Raw genomic sequence first — 17,342 nt, 5'->3', positions numbered from 1 at the left:
CCTGGATTTGTGCTCTTATCAAATGGATTATAGAAGCACGCTGAACAAAACCATTTAGATTGCTGGGTTTGCAACAGTATTTCATTTAATATTTAGAGTGATTAATAGTCTTTTTTATCTGTCTATGGAAACAAATGGCTTCTTCTAGCTAGGTTTTAGTGGAGGAATTATATAAGTGTGTTTATAAATGTGTTGTGTGTGTTCAGGGTAACGCAGGAGAAAAGGGAGATGCAGGAACTCCTGGAGCCGCAGGTCAAAAGGTAAGAGTCTCGTCTTTTGTAGTTTAGATTTGTGCATTAAGTCACTCAGTTGTGAAGTTCGCCTTCAGAGCTGTGTGGATAAGTGAGGTGAAGAGGTTATTCTCAGAGGTTTGGTGAATCTCTCAGGGTGTCCAGGGTGAGCCGGGATTTCCAGGACTTCAGGGAGCCATGGGCCTTCCTGGATTTAAAGGACACAAGGTGACGCTGCCGTCCTCATTAAACACCTGCATGCACTAGTGCTCAAAATACTGTCTCTTCTGCTCACCAGGGCGGTGTTTATTTGATCAAAAAATTTTAATATTTTTTGCAATTTAAAACAGCTGTTTTCTGTGAATCTGTGTTAAAGTGTAATGTATTTCTGTGATGCTCCGCTGTATTTTCAGCATCATTCCTCCAGTCTTCAGTGTCACATGATCTTCAGAAATCATGAATAATATGATGATTTACTGCTCAAGAAACATTTCTGATTATTAGCAATGTTGAACACAGTTGTGCTGCTCAATATTTCTGTGGAAACTGTGATGCATTTTATTTTTCAGGATTCACAGATGAACAGAAAGTTCAGAAGAACAGCTTTTATCTGAAATAGAAATCTACTGTAACATTATAACTGTCTTTACTGACACTTTTGATCAATTTAATGCATCACTAATGAATCAAAGTTCAGACTTTCTCATGTTTTAAAACACTTAGCTGTAGTGTCCATCAGGGATGTGCTTGTCTTGATGTTGAACACGCTACTCACTGTATGTTTTATATGTCTATACATACATGTTCATTCTGTATATGCAGTATTAAGATGCATAGAGAAGTGCCAGTGCTGTCTCTGCTATACATCTATTTAGTCACTTTGGATAAAGCATCTGCTTGTAAGGAAGATAAGCCTAATCTCCTGGCGTTTCAGCTCATTAAATGTAGTTTTTGATATACTGATATGCTAGAGAACTGAAGGTAGAAGTGAGTCGATGTTTCTCTTTTATTTTCAGGGAGAGAGAGGAGAACCGGGAGCCAAAGGCATTCAGGTGGATCCCAGTCATTTCCTTCACATTTAAACAATGCTTTTGACTAATACTGTATGATTTATCAAATGGTTTAGATTTGGCTTCAATACAGATTCAGATTCGTTTCTGATCTCAGATGTATCTCTAAACTAGATGTTTGAGTCGTAATGATAAGCTTAGTGCGGAATTAGTGTTAACTTTATCACTCTTAAAACTGATATGTGTCATTTTTTGGAAGATCAAATCAAATCTCATCTCTATAGACCGAGATTAGTAGAAATGAGACATCAGAGGCAGAGCAGACATTGCTGTGTCTGTTTGATGAGCAATGGCCAACGAAACCTGCTAGTGATGCAAAAATGGCACACAAGTCCAAGAAACCAAAATGTTTGAGCTTCAAAAAGAACAGCAAGATGCAATAAAAGAAAGTCATTTTTGTACATGTCTCCTGATGAGATTAATATGATAAACAGATTAATTTAATGACATTAATACAAGTAAAACATTGCTGAACATCTCGTTTACGTTCGTAACCCTCTTTCCCTGATGGAGAGAACGGAGACGTTATGTCGAACGACATATGGGGTCTCACTTGGGAGTCCAATCATCTCTGAGTTTAAGAGAAAACGGCAATTAAAATTGGCTTGTGGATTTAAGATACCTGAGCCACTCCCCGTGCCAACGGGTATAAATAGGGCGATAGGTGCCTCCACTCATTAGGTTTTACGCTGTTGAGCCGAGAACGTGTCCCAGCAACAGCGACCGGTTCAAGGTTGTGGCATGGGGACATAACGTCTCCGTTCCCTCCATCAGGGAACGAGGGTTACATACGTAAACAAGACGTTCCCTATCTGTCGGTCACTATGAGTTATGTCGAACGACATATGGGGTCTTATGGAAAACGACACAACCTGAACACCGTCACAACCCTGTGGCGCTGCAATTGTCGACAAGCCTGGCGTGCCTCAAAAGATACGCTTAAGGTCGTAACCTTCCCAAAGCCCCAGCACAAATTCACTGACCTTGGTACCGAAGGGGCCAAAGGGAGAGTACATCGCTGCTGGAGGAGGCCACGCTGCTGTTCCTCCCACACAAAGTTAGTGGAAGGGATTTCAACCTTCGGAGAAAGATTGCTTCAAATCTTCCCTATTTGTTCTTACAGCTTGGCAGGATGATGGGGAAGCGAGCCGTAGGAAAAGGTCGCTACGGAGACCACATCCTACCTGTAGGGAGGTGACATGTGGAGATACTGATATGGACTGGCCTGGGGGGCAGTACTACATATGAAATGGGTCTCTGAGGCAGGTCCTACCTTAGAGTAGGGATGGAACAGCTGCCAGAAGAGACTGACAGAGCAGGTCTGTCAAGGGAAGACACGGGTTTGCCAAGAGGGAAACCTTACCGTGGAAGAATACACATATGGGATTGCCTGTAGGGATGTGGATAGCGCGCAGCGACTTGAGACTCCAGAGGAGGAGATGACGGGTTGAGACATGCGACGTGATCATAGACCACCCTGCCGGTTGATGTATGAAACAGCCACAGTGTTGTCCGTGCGGACCAACACGTGCCTGTCTAGCAACAGAGGCCGGAACCGCTGTAAGGCTAGATGCACTGCCAGCAACTCCAGACAGTTGATGTGCCAAAGCATTCGAGATCCTGTCCAGGACCCTGAAGCTGCCTGCCCGTTGCATGTCGCGCCCCAGCCCGTGTTGGAGGCATCTGTTGTGACAACAACGTGCCGGGACACTTGTTCTAAGGGCACGCCGGCCTGTAGAAAGGCACAAGAACACACAAAAACACATTTCTTAGAAGACTTCGCGGTCGGGAGTGACACGGGGGGCGACGCTCTCCGGCCTCGAAGAACTCTCAGCACGGGGCGGAGCTAGTGTGGAGGATGCAGGGGGGCACCCACGGTGATGAGCAGGCCGAGGCACTGCCCGCGACGGAATGGTGGCAACCGGAGGATCACGTCGGGGCAAGATGTGCTGGATAGCCTCAGTCTGCTTTTGCACCGCCGAGAACTGCTGGGCAAAGTCCTCGACAGTGTCGCCAAACAGGCCTGCCTGGGAGACGGGAGCATCGAGAAAGCGGGCTTTGTCAATGTCTCTAATCTTGGCCAGGGTCAGCCAGAGATCAACGTGGACATCGCCTTCCCGAGGGACCGCGCCGTGACCTTCGTCGCCCGTAAGTCGAAGTCAGTCGCCGTGCGCAGTTCCTACATTAACCTCGGGTCGGTACCACCCTCGTGCATGGATTTCAGTGCCTTGGCTTGGAGACGCGGACGATTCCTTGAAGTGGCGGCGTTTTGTGGGCACAGGTGCACCGCAACCGCTCTCTCCACCTGGGGAATGTCCACGTACCCCCTGGCTGCCCCGCCATCGAGGGTGGTGAGGATGGAAGAGGGAGACGAGCGGTTTCTGGCCGTGAAAGGGACCGTCCACGACTTCGTTCACCTCTTCATGCACCTCCGGGAAGAAAGGAACTGGGGCAGAACGAGGTTGTGGGCCGCGCTCCGCACCGAGAAACCAATCATCCAGCCGCGAGGGCTCAGGGCTGGGCGGTGTAGTTACCTCCAGCCCGATACTCACACCCCCCGAGGGGGGCAGCCCCGCCTCATCCTCATCCTCAGAGGTCGATAACCCATCCCCCGATGCAGCAATCGACATCTGATCCTCGGCGGCGCACCAGAAGACACGCTGGGGCCGCTGTAAGACTGCCCAGCAGAATTAATCGGCAGCAGCACGGGACAGGCGCTGCGGGAGGAGATAGAGGTCCGTGGGGCGTGGCCCGGCGGAGAAGCTCTCACTGTAACCCTCAGATCTCCCAGAGCGCCAGCCGGCGGTCCTCTAATAATAATAATAATTTATTACACTTTTATAATAAATTAAATCTACTTTTTTATATCTAAAACTATATTTTGCTCTCCATATATTTACATTAATGAAAATACATTCACGTGTGTCACATATGAAGAAAATGTTTGTTTGTTTATTACTTGCATGAATATTATAACATATTTGAATCAAAATCAGCAGGAAGATACCTTACAATGTCTAAAAAAAATATTATATTGAAATATATATATGTAAATTATACATGATTAAATTATTATAAAGTTTCGAACTCTAGTAGGCTACTCCATCCACATTTTCTTGACTCTGAAATACATTTTGAAATATATTTTGGTATATTAAGGTTGACACTAAATATCCTATCAATTTAAAAAATATATTCCTTCGAGCTTCACCGTTTACACATATATTCAGTGTATATTTAAAATGGAATTTGTCCCTAACAAATAAAAAAAAAAACCTTACTAAATAAAATGTAGTTTGGGTTTATGAAAGCATGGTTGCTAAATCATAAATGTCCTAATATTATAATCAGTAATTTCCAGTGATAGTTCTCATGCTGACACTGCTGCAGTATGATTAGTGTAGTGTACTGCAGCAGTCTCAGTAGGGTACACTAAGTGTTGTTGGCTCAGTGTCTCTCAGTTAAACGGGATGTGACACAGTCTTCTAAAGGTTATAGGGAGCCACCTACTGTTTTGAATGCTAATGATAACCTTTCAGAGTTTGGGACTCCTGCTAACACCGTCTCCTCTCATTCACAGGGTGAAAAAGGCAGCAAAGGCCTCCCAGGATTCCCTGGTTTTCCAGTAAGTGTACAATCTCCTCTCACCCAGCAGGAGGCGTGTCTTCTTACAGCGCCGCACCTCAACATCGACCGCCGTTATTGGGCCAGTCAGAAATTCAGAACTGGAATTTCAACTGGAATGACAATATATATATATATATATAAACAAAACAGCATCGTGTATGCATGCATAGTTTAATACAAAGCCAAGGCGGAGAAGCCAATCACACAGAGCCCCTTTTTCCATTTAAAAACATGAGATGCAGTTGGATGAGGAAAAAGCCGCCGATTTCCTCCGCATTGATGTTCTCTTTTTCCGTAATATTTTGGATGAACAGCGTAGCTGCGCTGCATATTGCTCTGGGGGTTTACTGCTAATTTACGGTCTCTGTTTTACGATTTAAATCCTACAGCAACAGTAATATACTGATTTGTGTCAAAAATAATATTGACAGCTTGTAAAATCAAAACAAGACTTCACACCTGTCATGAAACAGCAATTTCCATTTAGGAAAATTGTCATTTGAAGTAAAAACATATATGATACCTATTAGAAATGGCAATAATATTATATGTATGTTTGTGTTATACATGTCTGGACACGTCATTTATATCCATCTATAAACTCGTCAATACATGTTGATATTATAGAAGTAAATATAAAAGATAGGCATGTAATTTATCAAGTGGTTTGTTAAAATAAAATTTCTCTCTCTATATACATATATTGTCAACATACTGTGTATATACTATATATAATACAATATTAAAAACATTAAATATATTATAATTTATGCACATATACAGATTTAACTATACAGTTTTATTATGTATATAGGAGGGTATGTCTTTTTAAATATATAAATGTGTTTATATAGCTTATATCTACAATTAGAACACAAAAGATGCATACAAAATAAATGGTGAGAAAGATCAACAGGGTTTTGTAACGCTTTGCTTCACTGTTTGATTGTATGAACTCGTACACATTATTGTAGTCTGAACCGTCCGATGCGCAGACACTGAAATGTTCTTCTTTTTGGACGTGACTCAGTGTGCAAAACACATGCAGGGCTTGAGAATCATTTCGTGGGGTTTCCCTGAGCTTTTCCTCCTGTTGTCTGCTGTGAAAACTTTGTCTTTGTGTTTAATAACAGATCTCTCTCTGATTTTATCACAAACGTTTCCTCTTTCTCGTTCCTCCTGAATCAGGGCGAAGTGGGACCCAGAGGCAGCAAAGGAGAGGTTTGCAAATTTACACGACTCAGTCACCTTTAAACAAATCCTGCCTATTACACAAGAAACCCGATGGTCTCCGCCTCCTAACAAGGAAGTCACATGGGACAGCAGAGCACTTCGGAGCGCTTTCAGGCGTTTACATTCGACAGCTTGAGAGTTAGACTAAACTGCTTTCAGCGTGCTGTCAGAACAGCTAAAGGAAATATCCCATGTATATTTATTATTTTGTGTTTTGTTTATTTATTATATTAAATCAGTAGCAGACATATGCAAATCAGTCGCTTCCTTTAAAAGAATGTAAAGAAATTGAGCATGTTTATTAAATATTTCTGTACTGTAGGTTAGCTCCACACTAGAGCTGCAGAATATAATATTGTGATTATTTGATATGAAAAAGTTTAACTTTACATATTGCTGCTCAACTAAAGGTAAATTGTAACTTATTTATTTGTTATTTTTCAGTCTACCTGAATATGGTGGCATATTATCAGGGCTATTATTATTGACTATGTTTTGTTAATTTAAATATTTGAAAAATTTCGATTTAAATGAAAATGTCAAAAGTTGCCTTGGCTACTAATTGAAAATAGGTTTGTTAAATTACCTTTAATTTCTAATTAATATATGAATAAATACTAATAAAAAATATATAAGTAATGCAAGTATGCGTGTACAGTAGGCTTTAAGAGCGGTGTTTTTAATCTACTAGAAAGGTACGCCGGGTGAAACTGGGGTCAAAGGTCGTGACGGACAGAAGGGAGACACGGGACACATGGGTGTAGTCGGACCGCGTGGATTCCCCGGTCAGGACGGTTTGCCAGGGCTTCCCGGCGCTCCGGGCTTTCCAGGGAAGCCTGTGAGTATTCTCACAGTTCTCACAACTACATGATAGCAATTACAATTTTGTTACAGCCACCAGGTTTTCCTTTCGTAAGAAATAGACACATTGTAAACAAAGTATGGCTAGGGCTGGAGCAATGTCAGGACGCATCATTTGAACTGATTCATGAAAGAAACAACAAGGCCCGAGGTCAAGACTGTGTAATTGAGTCTCTTCCTGTATTATCTGTGAAGACTTCTCATCTCTATGTGTTTTTCATGTAGCGACGCCATCTAATGAGTGACTCAATGTGTGTTTCAGGGTAAGCCTCCCTCAGAGGAGTCCTTAATAAAACTCTGTGGGGACATTTTGAGAAGTGAGTATCCGACCTTGTTCAAGGTCATTATTCTCTTGAGAACAAAGAGCACAAGGAACGCTTTCTTTTCCCTTTTATAATACGAACAAGCCTGATATGTAAAGAGCCGAGAATAGCATGGGGCTTCCAATTAAAGCTGTTAGATAAAAGCAAAGTTCACTAGAAAGGAGCTTTTGTTACGGAAACTTGCTGAGCTATCAGAGTTTTCCAGTTTGCCTTGAATTAAAGTAATATAGTACAATCTGTTATCATTTTACTTTTTCCCCTGTGGTCCACTTACAAGCCTAGTGAGCTGCCTCACTTCATAGTGTCTACATGTGGCCTTACCATCACAGAGACTTAAAACTGACTGATCTGAAATGATCTACTGTACTTTGACAGAAACTCCAGGGAGTTTTTTTTTTCTCTCCACTGGAATCAACAGTCAACTTGAATCACTTATGCCTTGATGTCATTGATTTCAGAGTTGTGTTATAGTTTAATTGTTTGTGGATACCACAAAATGAACTACAAATGCCTTAAACTGAATCCTAGCTCTCATCAAATTACTCGCGACTTCTGTTATATGGAGTAAACTCCCAAAATAGATCAACCCAAAATGAATGTTTAATGGTCAAGCTGAAGACTAGCCGATGTTACAAATCTGTTACAAATAGACTCAATGGGAAAAATGATGCATTTTTGCAAAACCCCAAAAACATACCTATACATACAATTCACTCCTGTTTCTAGCTGATATGAGCATTAGTGGCAGTAAAACACCAACAACTTTTTTCCTTTTCACACAAATTAGTAAGTAGACTTGGTAAACGTGCTCGGTAGTGCACCCGGTACAGCACTGCACTTATGAGTCCCATGAAATGCAAGTCATGATAAAAGAGCTTGAAGACTTTTATCAAGCTAAATGAGCAAAATTGACATGTTTGCCTCATCAGATCTGTTTTTATCTTACATTTACTTTTGTTAACACTACTGGTTAGTATAAGCATAGGTTTTATTCTATTTCAAACTCAATAGTTTTTTATTTTTCCTGACTGTGCCTTTTATGCGAATTGTAACGCATGACACAGTTGCAGAACTACTGCACTTTAATCACGATCCAAACATAAATACTACATGTAGCATGGGCAGTTTTTTGAAGTAAATTAGATTGAATATTTTCACAATCTGAATACGAACAACAGGATGGTCTGACCATAGCTTTGTGAAATGCTGCTATATAAAACATATCTGCACAAAAAAGAAGCAGCAGACGGACTGAATAAGCCCTTTCACACACTAAATTATCAGTAAATTGCCGTAAAGAGATAATGTGTGAACAGGATCTTTTCAAAAATACCGTTAAATTTGTTCCGGCAATTTACTGGCATGAGAAGTTGTAACATTACCAGTAAATTGCCTGAATTCTGCTGTGTGTGAACGCAGAAGGAAAATTACCGGTATGAGCACCGGTGACGTAAGACGTCTACTCCGGGCTAATCATAACAATGTGACACATTCATGCACTGTTTAAGAAAATAAAATAAATGTCATCCAACTGAAGCGACAGTGAAATTAAAGCGCTTCTCCTTATCTGGGTGGATGAAGAAATTTGTCGTCATCTGAGAGGAACTGTTAGTGATGCAATAACTTCTTCTTGCAATGCATTCACAGGGCAAAGTCAGGTTATCAAAATAAACTGAAAACATTGTGTCTTAATATCTAAAAAATAAGTAGTAGTGGAAGTATTTCTTGTTCCTATTATGACTTTTGTCAATCTATTTCTGGATCCTGCTAGCCGGCCAGCACAGAGTGAGAGAGTTGATCTATGTTTGATCAGTTTAGCCTTCTCAAATCATCACAAATTGTCTAAAATAAAATCTAAAGATATAAAACAGCTCAAGCATGTAATGATGTGTTAACTTTAAACCCAGATACATGTGCGCTATATCAAATATTTTGTGCGGAGAGTGAAAGATAAAGCAAACAACAAAAAAATCTCAATACAATCATAATCCGTTTAGGAAGCGCGTCTAATGAGGAGATGATGAGTCAGGCAACTTCATCCTTTGCACACAGACTCAGAAAACACTAGTTTATTATTAAATAATTCAAATATATTTTTACGATTTCCCTCAGTCACATTCGTGGTAATTACATTTTTCCGGTGCGTTGTGATATCTTTTGAACTCAATTTGAACGCAGAACTGTTTATCTGCGCTGATAGACTATTTGATATTAATTTGAATCAGCATAGTCTACATTTGTGAACGCACCTTTTCTGCGATGTCGTGCGTCTTACAGACTGCAATTTACAATCGCAACTTCATTGTGCTGTTACTCCTTTCACGACAATTTCACTAAATTGTTCAGCTCCCGACAGCATCAGGTGTTTTATTAATGGTGAGTATAATTATTTAAACCATTTGTCTATTACGATGTCCCCATAACAAAAGCAGTTGCATGAATACTAAAGTTTGAAACAAAAATGAAACCATCAACAGAAATACTGATCACGTATTACCCTCCATGTTTAGTGAGTATCGAGTTTATTGATGTCACAGAATTTACTGGTATTTTGGAATGGATGTGTGAATGGTGCTTTTCCGGAAAAAAGACTGAATGTCATTGACTGTGTGAACAGCGGATATTTGAATTTACTGGTAAAGTCGTTCCGGTAATTTTACGGCAATTTACTGGTATTACTGTGTGAAAGAGACTAATGAGACACAGATTCACTCTGTGACAGCAGGTGGCGCTTCTGGAACAGCAGCATTGCAGCGTTTCCCTGGTTACTGCTGTAAACAAAGCAGCACTGTGGTTTAAATGCAACATTAATATGCATTATATATGGAAGTAAGATGAAGCACCTAAAGAATTAGTTGTGTTATAAATAGTTCTAAAAGTACTCTAACCATGCAGATAACCGCGACCTCCTTGTTAAAATGTAAGCAGGTTCACTAACTGGACTTTTCCAAGTTTCCATTTCAAGTGTTACAATTCATGCAAGCAGCAACATATCATTCAGTAGAAATGTTGCACAGGCACATTTTTCAAATGACCATGGGATTAAAAAAATTAACCCATTTTTTCGGTGAACCCATTTTTAGTGATCCTTCAATATTGACTAATTTACAGTATATTTTATTATCAACTTTTTTATGTTGCCTTGTCCACCATCCTGGATTTATTTTTTACTTCACATGACTTGGAAAACAGCAACATTAGTCATGCTTCTTTTTTGTGCCTCATGAGTTTCCTTATGACCATTTTCTTCCTGTTTTCCAACTCTTAAGCTGTGTCTGAAATCGCTCACTCATTCACTCATTCACTAATCCCTACATAGTGTACGGCAGTTGAGTTCACTATATCAAGAAGGAGTGAACAAAAAAAATATTGTATTATTGTATGTAAATGTGGTGGTATATTGATGAACTTGATGCTAAATAAGTGATGTAACAGAAATAGTGATAAACTCAATATTGCCTATTACAGTATGTCTCCATTAAGTGAATTAGTGAAAAAAAAAAAGAACCAAAAAAAGTAGGGTGTCATTCTCTCTACCGATTGTTGGTTGGATAGAGGATGATCTAAATGCAAGTCCTGCACACATCACAAGAGAGTCCGTTGTTTCTCACATTTTAGTGCAATACGATGCATGTGAGAACAGACTGAGTAAATACTTGACTGAGTCAAGTAATTTCTCAAAATTCTCATCATATGACCCCTTGTGCTTCAGTCATCTCTACTATAATGCATCTCTCTCAGATCAGCTGCCGCAGCTACTGCAGATGATGAATCCTCAGCGCTGTGAACACTGTGAGACCATTAAGGGACCGCAGGGACCCCCTGGAGCTCCAGGGCCTAAAGGGTCCACCGGGTCCCCTGGGTATCCCGGCAGACATGGTGCTCAGGGCTACCCAGGGCCTCCGGGCATTCAAGGACCTCCGGGAGTCAAAGGTAACAGAGGCGTCTGGCTGTAACACTTCCAGATTATGTAAATGGATTTTGCTTTGGGTTTTTATTTTAATTGCATAACATGTTTGCCACTCTGTTAGGGGACATGGGCACAAGGGGATTTAAGGGCAATAAAGGAGAGAGCAGACCAGGATACCCAGGGCCTCCTGGAGACACAGGTACAATGACATCACTACATTATTAACCCTCACAACACATTCAGGTCCTTTTCTACACAGAGGAACACATCTGTAGTTTTTAGTTTTTAGGGGACAAACTTTGCAAAATGCATAATTCATTTGTCAGATTTTTTTTTCAGTTATTTTTAAGATGTATTACCATTTAAACAAAAATGTTAATTATTCATGTTCTGGTAATTTTGGACCTGTGTCAAAAATACTTTTCACAAAATAATTTATAAAGTTATGTTAATGTAAAAAATAATAATAAATAAATAAAATAAAAATAACCTTTTGCATATTTATCTTGTTGATGTTTTGTTAGAAATACATATACAGATTATATACAGATGTGAACTTTTTGAGCCACCAATAAATATTAATTCAAATGAACACACACACACACACACACACACACACACACACACACACACACACACACACACACACACACACACACACACACACACACACACAGTGGAGAGCAAAATGAGAGAATAATCTACACATTTCAGAAATATTGTTATTCTTCATCTGTCAAAATTTGTAGGAATATAAGCTGTAGGTAAACCACTGTTACACTAATATGTTTGACAAAATACTGTAACAAAGCATTTCAACAAAAACATTATTTTGTGAGAACACACATTGATCAAAATTAGAGAACATTAACCACCAACACACGAAAGATTACAACAAAATTGTAAATTCAGTAATAAGATAGTAATAACATGTTCACATGTAAACTGTTTGGACATTTGCTCATAACTTACAATATCAGATCAAGTATATTGTTTCATGTGAAAAATATTGCATTATGACTTTTATAAATGTCTTTGGGTCCAAATAGACCTAAGCTGTGAAAATAGTCAGTAGATACTGAATGCATCATGAGGGTTAATGTAATAATGTCTGATTCATCATGTGACTGTAATATACGGCACAAACGCGCAGCAGTTGGGAAGGAATCTTGTGTAACTGTCAGATTGTGTATTCCCTCAACACAACAGGGATTCAGGGTCCTCGCGGCAGTGATGGCATTGGCATTCCGGGCCCTCCGGGAATCACAGGTAAATCCGGGGCTCCGGGCGTTCCAGGGAAGCAAGGTCCCCCAGGGCCGGCCGGAGTGTGCGACATGTCCATCTGCTACCAATCATATGACCTCAGGGAGGAGCGCTACAGTAAAGGACCCGATTTCTAACACACGCGCTTGAGTGAACACATGGGCTCAGCTCTCAGATGGACAAAAGCCACATCCAGAGGAATTTACTGACATGGCTTTGGACGTTGTCTGTGCATTGCTATGGTGCAAGGAAACATCAGGGGCTTGTAGAAGAACAACAGTCATTAGAGAGAAATTTAAAGACATGAAACCTGCCTTTTGATGCACAAAGAGTGGATCAGTAAACATCATTAGCACAATAGTACATACATGAGGTAATTTGCAAAACAATACTGCAAATATATTAATGTGGATAGATGTCAATGTCATGAACATTAGTTTAATTAATTATGAGGCAAATGGCTATTTTGTTTGCAACATGTTATGAGATGCAGTAATAAAAGCATTAGCTCGTTTGTGTTCTAGTACTAATGAAGACTTCAGGGACAGATGTTAATAATAAAGGGGATAAGCTTCATGTTTATGTTTGTGTTTGGCAAAAATATGTTTTTAATCTTGACTTCAACAATACTTGACTTGGGATGTTGGATTGGACAGCTTTTTAAGACACAGCTGCGATCATATTTTCATATTTAATTGAATTACTAACTGCTTAACATTGTTGGCTAGGTTGATTTAATAAAGAGCAATTGTTGTTTTATATGATTTACATACTTGTGTACTTTTTTATTCTTGGCACTGCCTGAAGGGAAGGTAAATACACACTAACCTCACTGAATATTAAATAAAAGGAACACAAACCTTTATAATCAAAGCTATTCAGTTCTGTGTATTTTATTCTTCTCTTTTGGCAGTAACGTGTTTCAGCTGTGTAAGGTTTGGCAGATGTAATTATTTTAAATACTGTTTTTGTAAGTCCATGCAAAGTGCTTGTTACATAAATATTGTCTTCCAGTGAAATCTTGGATATCTCAATTTTCTCTTCTATAATCTTTTTCTATCGAACATTCAATTCTAATCTGTTGTTTTATTCATATTTTTAAATGATGCAAATCTAATCTGTCAAGAATGACTTTGTGTGAATAAAATGTAATGGACACTTTGTGATTGGTCTGTGGTTTCTTGAGATGATGTATGTTGTCAAGGTTTTAAACACATGTCGGGTCTTGAGAAAATTCTGACATCACATAAAAAGGAAGTAGAGGAAGATTTCCAAGATATGATTCAGATTTGTGCAGCTGTAGACAGACACACATCCACATTAGAAGACTGCAGTTTCTATTAATGAACCGACAGTAACACAGTACTTTGGGGTAAGTCTACAATCTGACTTATTTATCCAGCTTTTCATTTGAATAAACTGGCTCAATCCTGCAGGTTGTTGGTAGCCACCAAGATGGAAACGCCTAACACAACACCAGACGTTTATGAAGACTATTCGCTGATGACCGGAAGAACGGTTCAGTGCAACACCATCGCCATCAACAACTTCTGCCAACATTTTCTTCCACCCTTCTACTACATCATCTTCATCGCCAGCGTACTGGGCAACGGAGTGGTTCTGCTCGTCCTCTACAAGTTCGAAAAGCTCAACACGGTCACAAACATATTCCTCATCAACCTGCTGGCTTCCAATGCCATCTTCACCCTCACACTCCCGTTTCAAGCCGTTCATCATTCGGACCAGTGGATCTTCGGAGAAGCTCTGTGTAAGCTGGTCAATGTCGCAGACTATCTGGGCTTCTACAGCTCCATCCTCTTCCTCACCCTCATGACGTTCGACCGCTATCTGGCCGTGGTGCATTGTGTGGTCGCCAACAAACAGCGCAGAAGCTGCTACGCTGTGGTGCTTTCTGCAGTCGTCTGGATCATTAGCCTCCTCGCTAGCCTCGAACCCTTCCTCCACTTCACCGTTGAAGAGTATCCGATGGAAGGACTGGTGTGTGAAGACTCCAGCGACGCTCAGTGGAAAGTCTTCAGTCTCTATAATCAGTTCGTGTTGTTTTTTATCCTGCCGTTGACTGTATTCGTCTACTGCTACTTCAGGATAACGCTGACCGTCCTGGCCACGAGGATGACAGGCAAACACCGCACCGTGTGGCTCATATTCATCATCGTCCTGATGTTTTTCACATTCTGGAGCCCGTATAACATTATACTGATAATAAACGATAATCAAGATCCCAAGCAGTGTAATAGCAGCCTCTTGTATGCGCAGTACGTCACCAGTAACATCGCCCGCTTGTATTTCTGCATTAACCCTTTATTTTACACCTTTCTGGGAAGGAAGTTTCAGAATCATGTGCGAGGCATGTTAGTGAATCAGGTCCCGTGTTTATCAGACCGGATCAGTGTCAGCGCAAGCAGCAGAACATTAGCGAAAGACTGAGTGATTACTGCAAGCGTTGAGCTTTCGTCAACATTCACGCTTTTATTCTACGTGCCTTTACAGAAAAAATTGCAATGAACTAGCAAATGATTTGTAGATGAACTTGATTGATGTTTATACACAGTATAATAAACTGCTGTGACTTCAGAAATATTCATAAAGATTTGTGTTTCTCGCTGAATTACTGATGTGTTTCTTTTATGTGATTCAGGGTTATTATAGTTAACTAAAACCAACAACTTTAATATTTTGTTTCTTAAAATAAACTGAAACAAAAAAATGTCCTATCTTGATGTACTAAAATGACTAAAACTGTGATTAAAATGAATAAAATCTATATGTGTATTAATATAATGTAATGTAAATAAAGATTTATAAAACTTTAAAATATAAAAAAATGAAAACTAAACATTAATAAAAACTATATTATATAGTATGTCAATTATTCATCAGGAAGTATTTTAAACAGTTTTAAAATGTTTATGCATTAAGTAATTGAAAATTATTTCCAAAATGCGAGACATTTTAGATTACATTTTTAGATTTTATTTTTTTCAAACTTGTTTTGACCTTACGTTAAATACACACACACACACACACACACACACACACACACACACACACACACACACACCAGGCTTAATATAAGAACTGGAGAGTGTTTGTGAGTTGTAATAATGTAAAGAGTCAAACACACATAAACAATATTTGCTTGCCTTCATGTGAGTCTGGCCATTAACCAACATCGGAGAATGTTAACATGGACATGTGTTGTTTAATTATTGAAATATTAACGTCCTCAGAGACATTTCAAGTAAAATATTTAATCTTAAGGGGTATTGTTGACAAAAATGTTTGGGAATCCCTGCTTTTAATAAATAAACATTATTAAGCATGAAAATAAATTGCTTGAGAAGAGCTTTTTCTGCATCACTGAGATTTTATTATTGAATAATTGTATTTATAAACTTTCTGTTTTCATTTAAATTTGTTAAAGTTTTACCATTTTAGTTGACATTTTAATCTTTATGTCTCTATTTATTTATTTATTTATTATGTTAGTACTTCAAATTACTTTTTATTATCACTTTTGTACCTGTTTTATAAAATGTCAACACCAACATTTACCTATTTCCGTTTTGTATTAAAACCTACAAAATATTTAGTATTTAGAAGAGATTCACTTCATGGCAGGTGTTAACCCCAAAGCACTGTAAACAGGAGCAGATCCCTCGTCCAGCAGCACCTGTAATGCAGTCGCTGTTCAAGGAAATACTGTGATTAGTGCTGGACTCCTGAGGGGCCTCCCACCCACAGAGCTGCACACGGGCCCCGAGGAGCCTCCACCTGTTTGTCCAGATCCTTGTTCCTCAGCGGGAGAGCCACAGCATGCTGGGAACGCAGTGGAAAGCAGAAGGTAGGGTGAGTCACGGGTCAGAATAGTGAAGTTTGGGTTAATGACACACAGTCATGTCCTGAATGAGGCGTCTTCGCTGGGAAACAGTGGAGGGTGGGGAAAGAACAGCTTGCTTTTCCAGAAAAACAATGCAAAAACAATATATTTCAAGGTGTTTGCACTAAAATAGGCCTATAAAAGTATGACCAGTGGCTCAGTTTGCCCTAAAAACCAAACTGGCGAATCAAACACCACAAACACACTGCATTGTTTGCTTTGAAACCCAAGCTCTCAATGCTTTCCTCCTGCAGATTCTTGACCCAGTCGCTCTTAGATTTCTCAATCAATGCAATTTCATGCATGCAGTCACACAGTTCATTAAAAACCAAGACACAGAAATATCTAGACCACTTCTCATCTTCCTCTTTCCTTAGAAATTGTTTTCTTCTTCTGTAATTTTGCAATATTTTGATCAGAGTCACTTGCTTAAAAAACTAAATCAAATTGTTACACTGACCATGCTGAAAAACTACTTCTTACACATGCAAACAAAAAAGAAAAAAAAGAAAACATAGTTATTTAAAAAATATAAATAAACACAATATAATAAAAATAAAATATAAATAAATAATAAAATTAATTGTAATTAAATAAATACAATTTAAAAAATAAATACTAAATATGTTTTTAGGGGTAAAAGTTGAGCTGATTGTGATGACAATGTGATGATGAAAGTTTAGTGCATGCATTTTAATTAGGTATTATAAAACTAAAATGTCTAAACTAATTTAAAATAGCACATCAAGTGGTTATTTTTTGTTTAAAAACAAACCAGTGACATTTACTGTGATACATTTAGTGTATTAATTCATAGACGAACCCTAAAAAATGACTTGTTGGTAATTGTCATAATGGCTTCCAGTAATTATTGAAGTCGTTATGATGCCAAAATGAATTGCCCCGATGATGTCATAATGCTCT

The 17,342-nt window shown here is 39.2% G+C and overlaps 2 protein-coding genes across 3 annotated transcripts; both read left to right on the top strand.

The window, feature by feature from the left end:
- The first annotated feature begins 210 nt into the window (after positions 1-210).
- On the top strand, positions 211-13,659 carry LOC113078197 (collagen alpha-1(XXI) chain). Its single transcript, XM_026250506.1, has 10 exons — positions 211-260; positions 387-458; positions 1,247-1,282; positions 4,881-4,925; positions 6,116-6,148; positions 6,852-6,998; positions 7,284-7,338; positions 11,086-11,277; positions 11,376-11,453; positions 12,464-13,659. Exons 2-10 carry the CDS (start codon positions 429-431, stop codon positions 12,652-12,654), a joined length of 807 nt encoding a protein of 268 aa, XP_026106291.1. The 5' UTR covers positions 211-260; positions 387-428; the 3' UTR covers positions 12,655-13,659.
- A 152-nt stretch (positions 13,660-13,811) lies between these two features.
- Positions 13,812-15,010, top strand: LOC113078196 (C-C chemokine receptor type 1-like). 2 transcript variants are annotated; one of them, XM_026250505.1, is made up of 2 exons: positions 13,812-13,889; positions 13,965-15,010. In XM_026250505.1, exon 2 carries the CDS (start codon positions 13,973-13,975, stop codon positions 14,963-14,965), a length of 993 nt encoding a protein of 330 aa, XP_026106290.1. In that variant the 5' UTR covers positions 13,812-13,889; positions 13,965-13,972; the 3' UTR covers positions 14,966-15,010. The 2 variants fall into 2 exon arrangements, with proteins under 2 accessions (XP_026106290.1, XP_026106289.1); XM_026250504.1 differs by having other exon boundaries at positions 13,815-13,889; positions 13,954-15,010.
- The last annotated feature ends 2,332 nt before the right edge of the window (positions 15,011-17,342 follow it).

This window comes from Carassius auratus, unplaced genomic scaffold (assembly GCF_003368295.1).
Source record: "Carassius auratus strain Wakin unplaced genomic scaffold, ASM336829v1 scaf_tig00024632, whole genome shotgun sequence".
Lineage (NCBI taxonomy): Eukaryota > Metazoa > Chordata > Actinopteri > Cypriniformes > Cyprinidae > Carassius > Carassius auratus.
The sequence above is the reverse complement of the archived record's forward strand: the minus strand, read 5'-3'. Positions and strand labels throughout refer to the sequence as shown.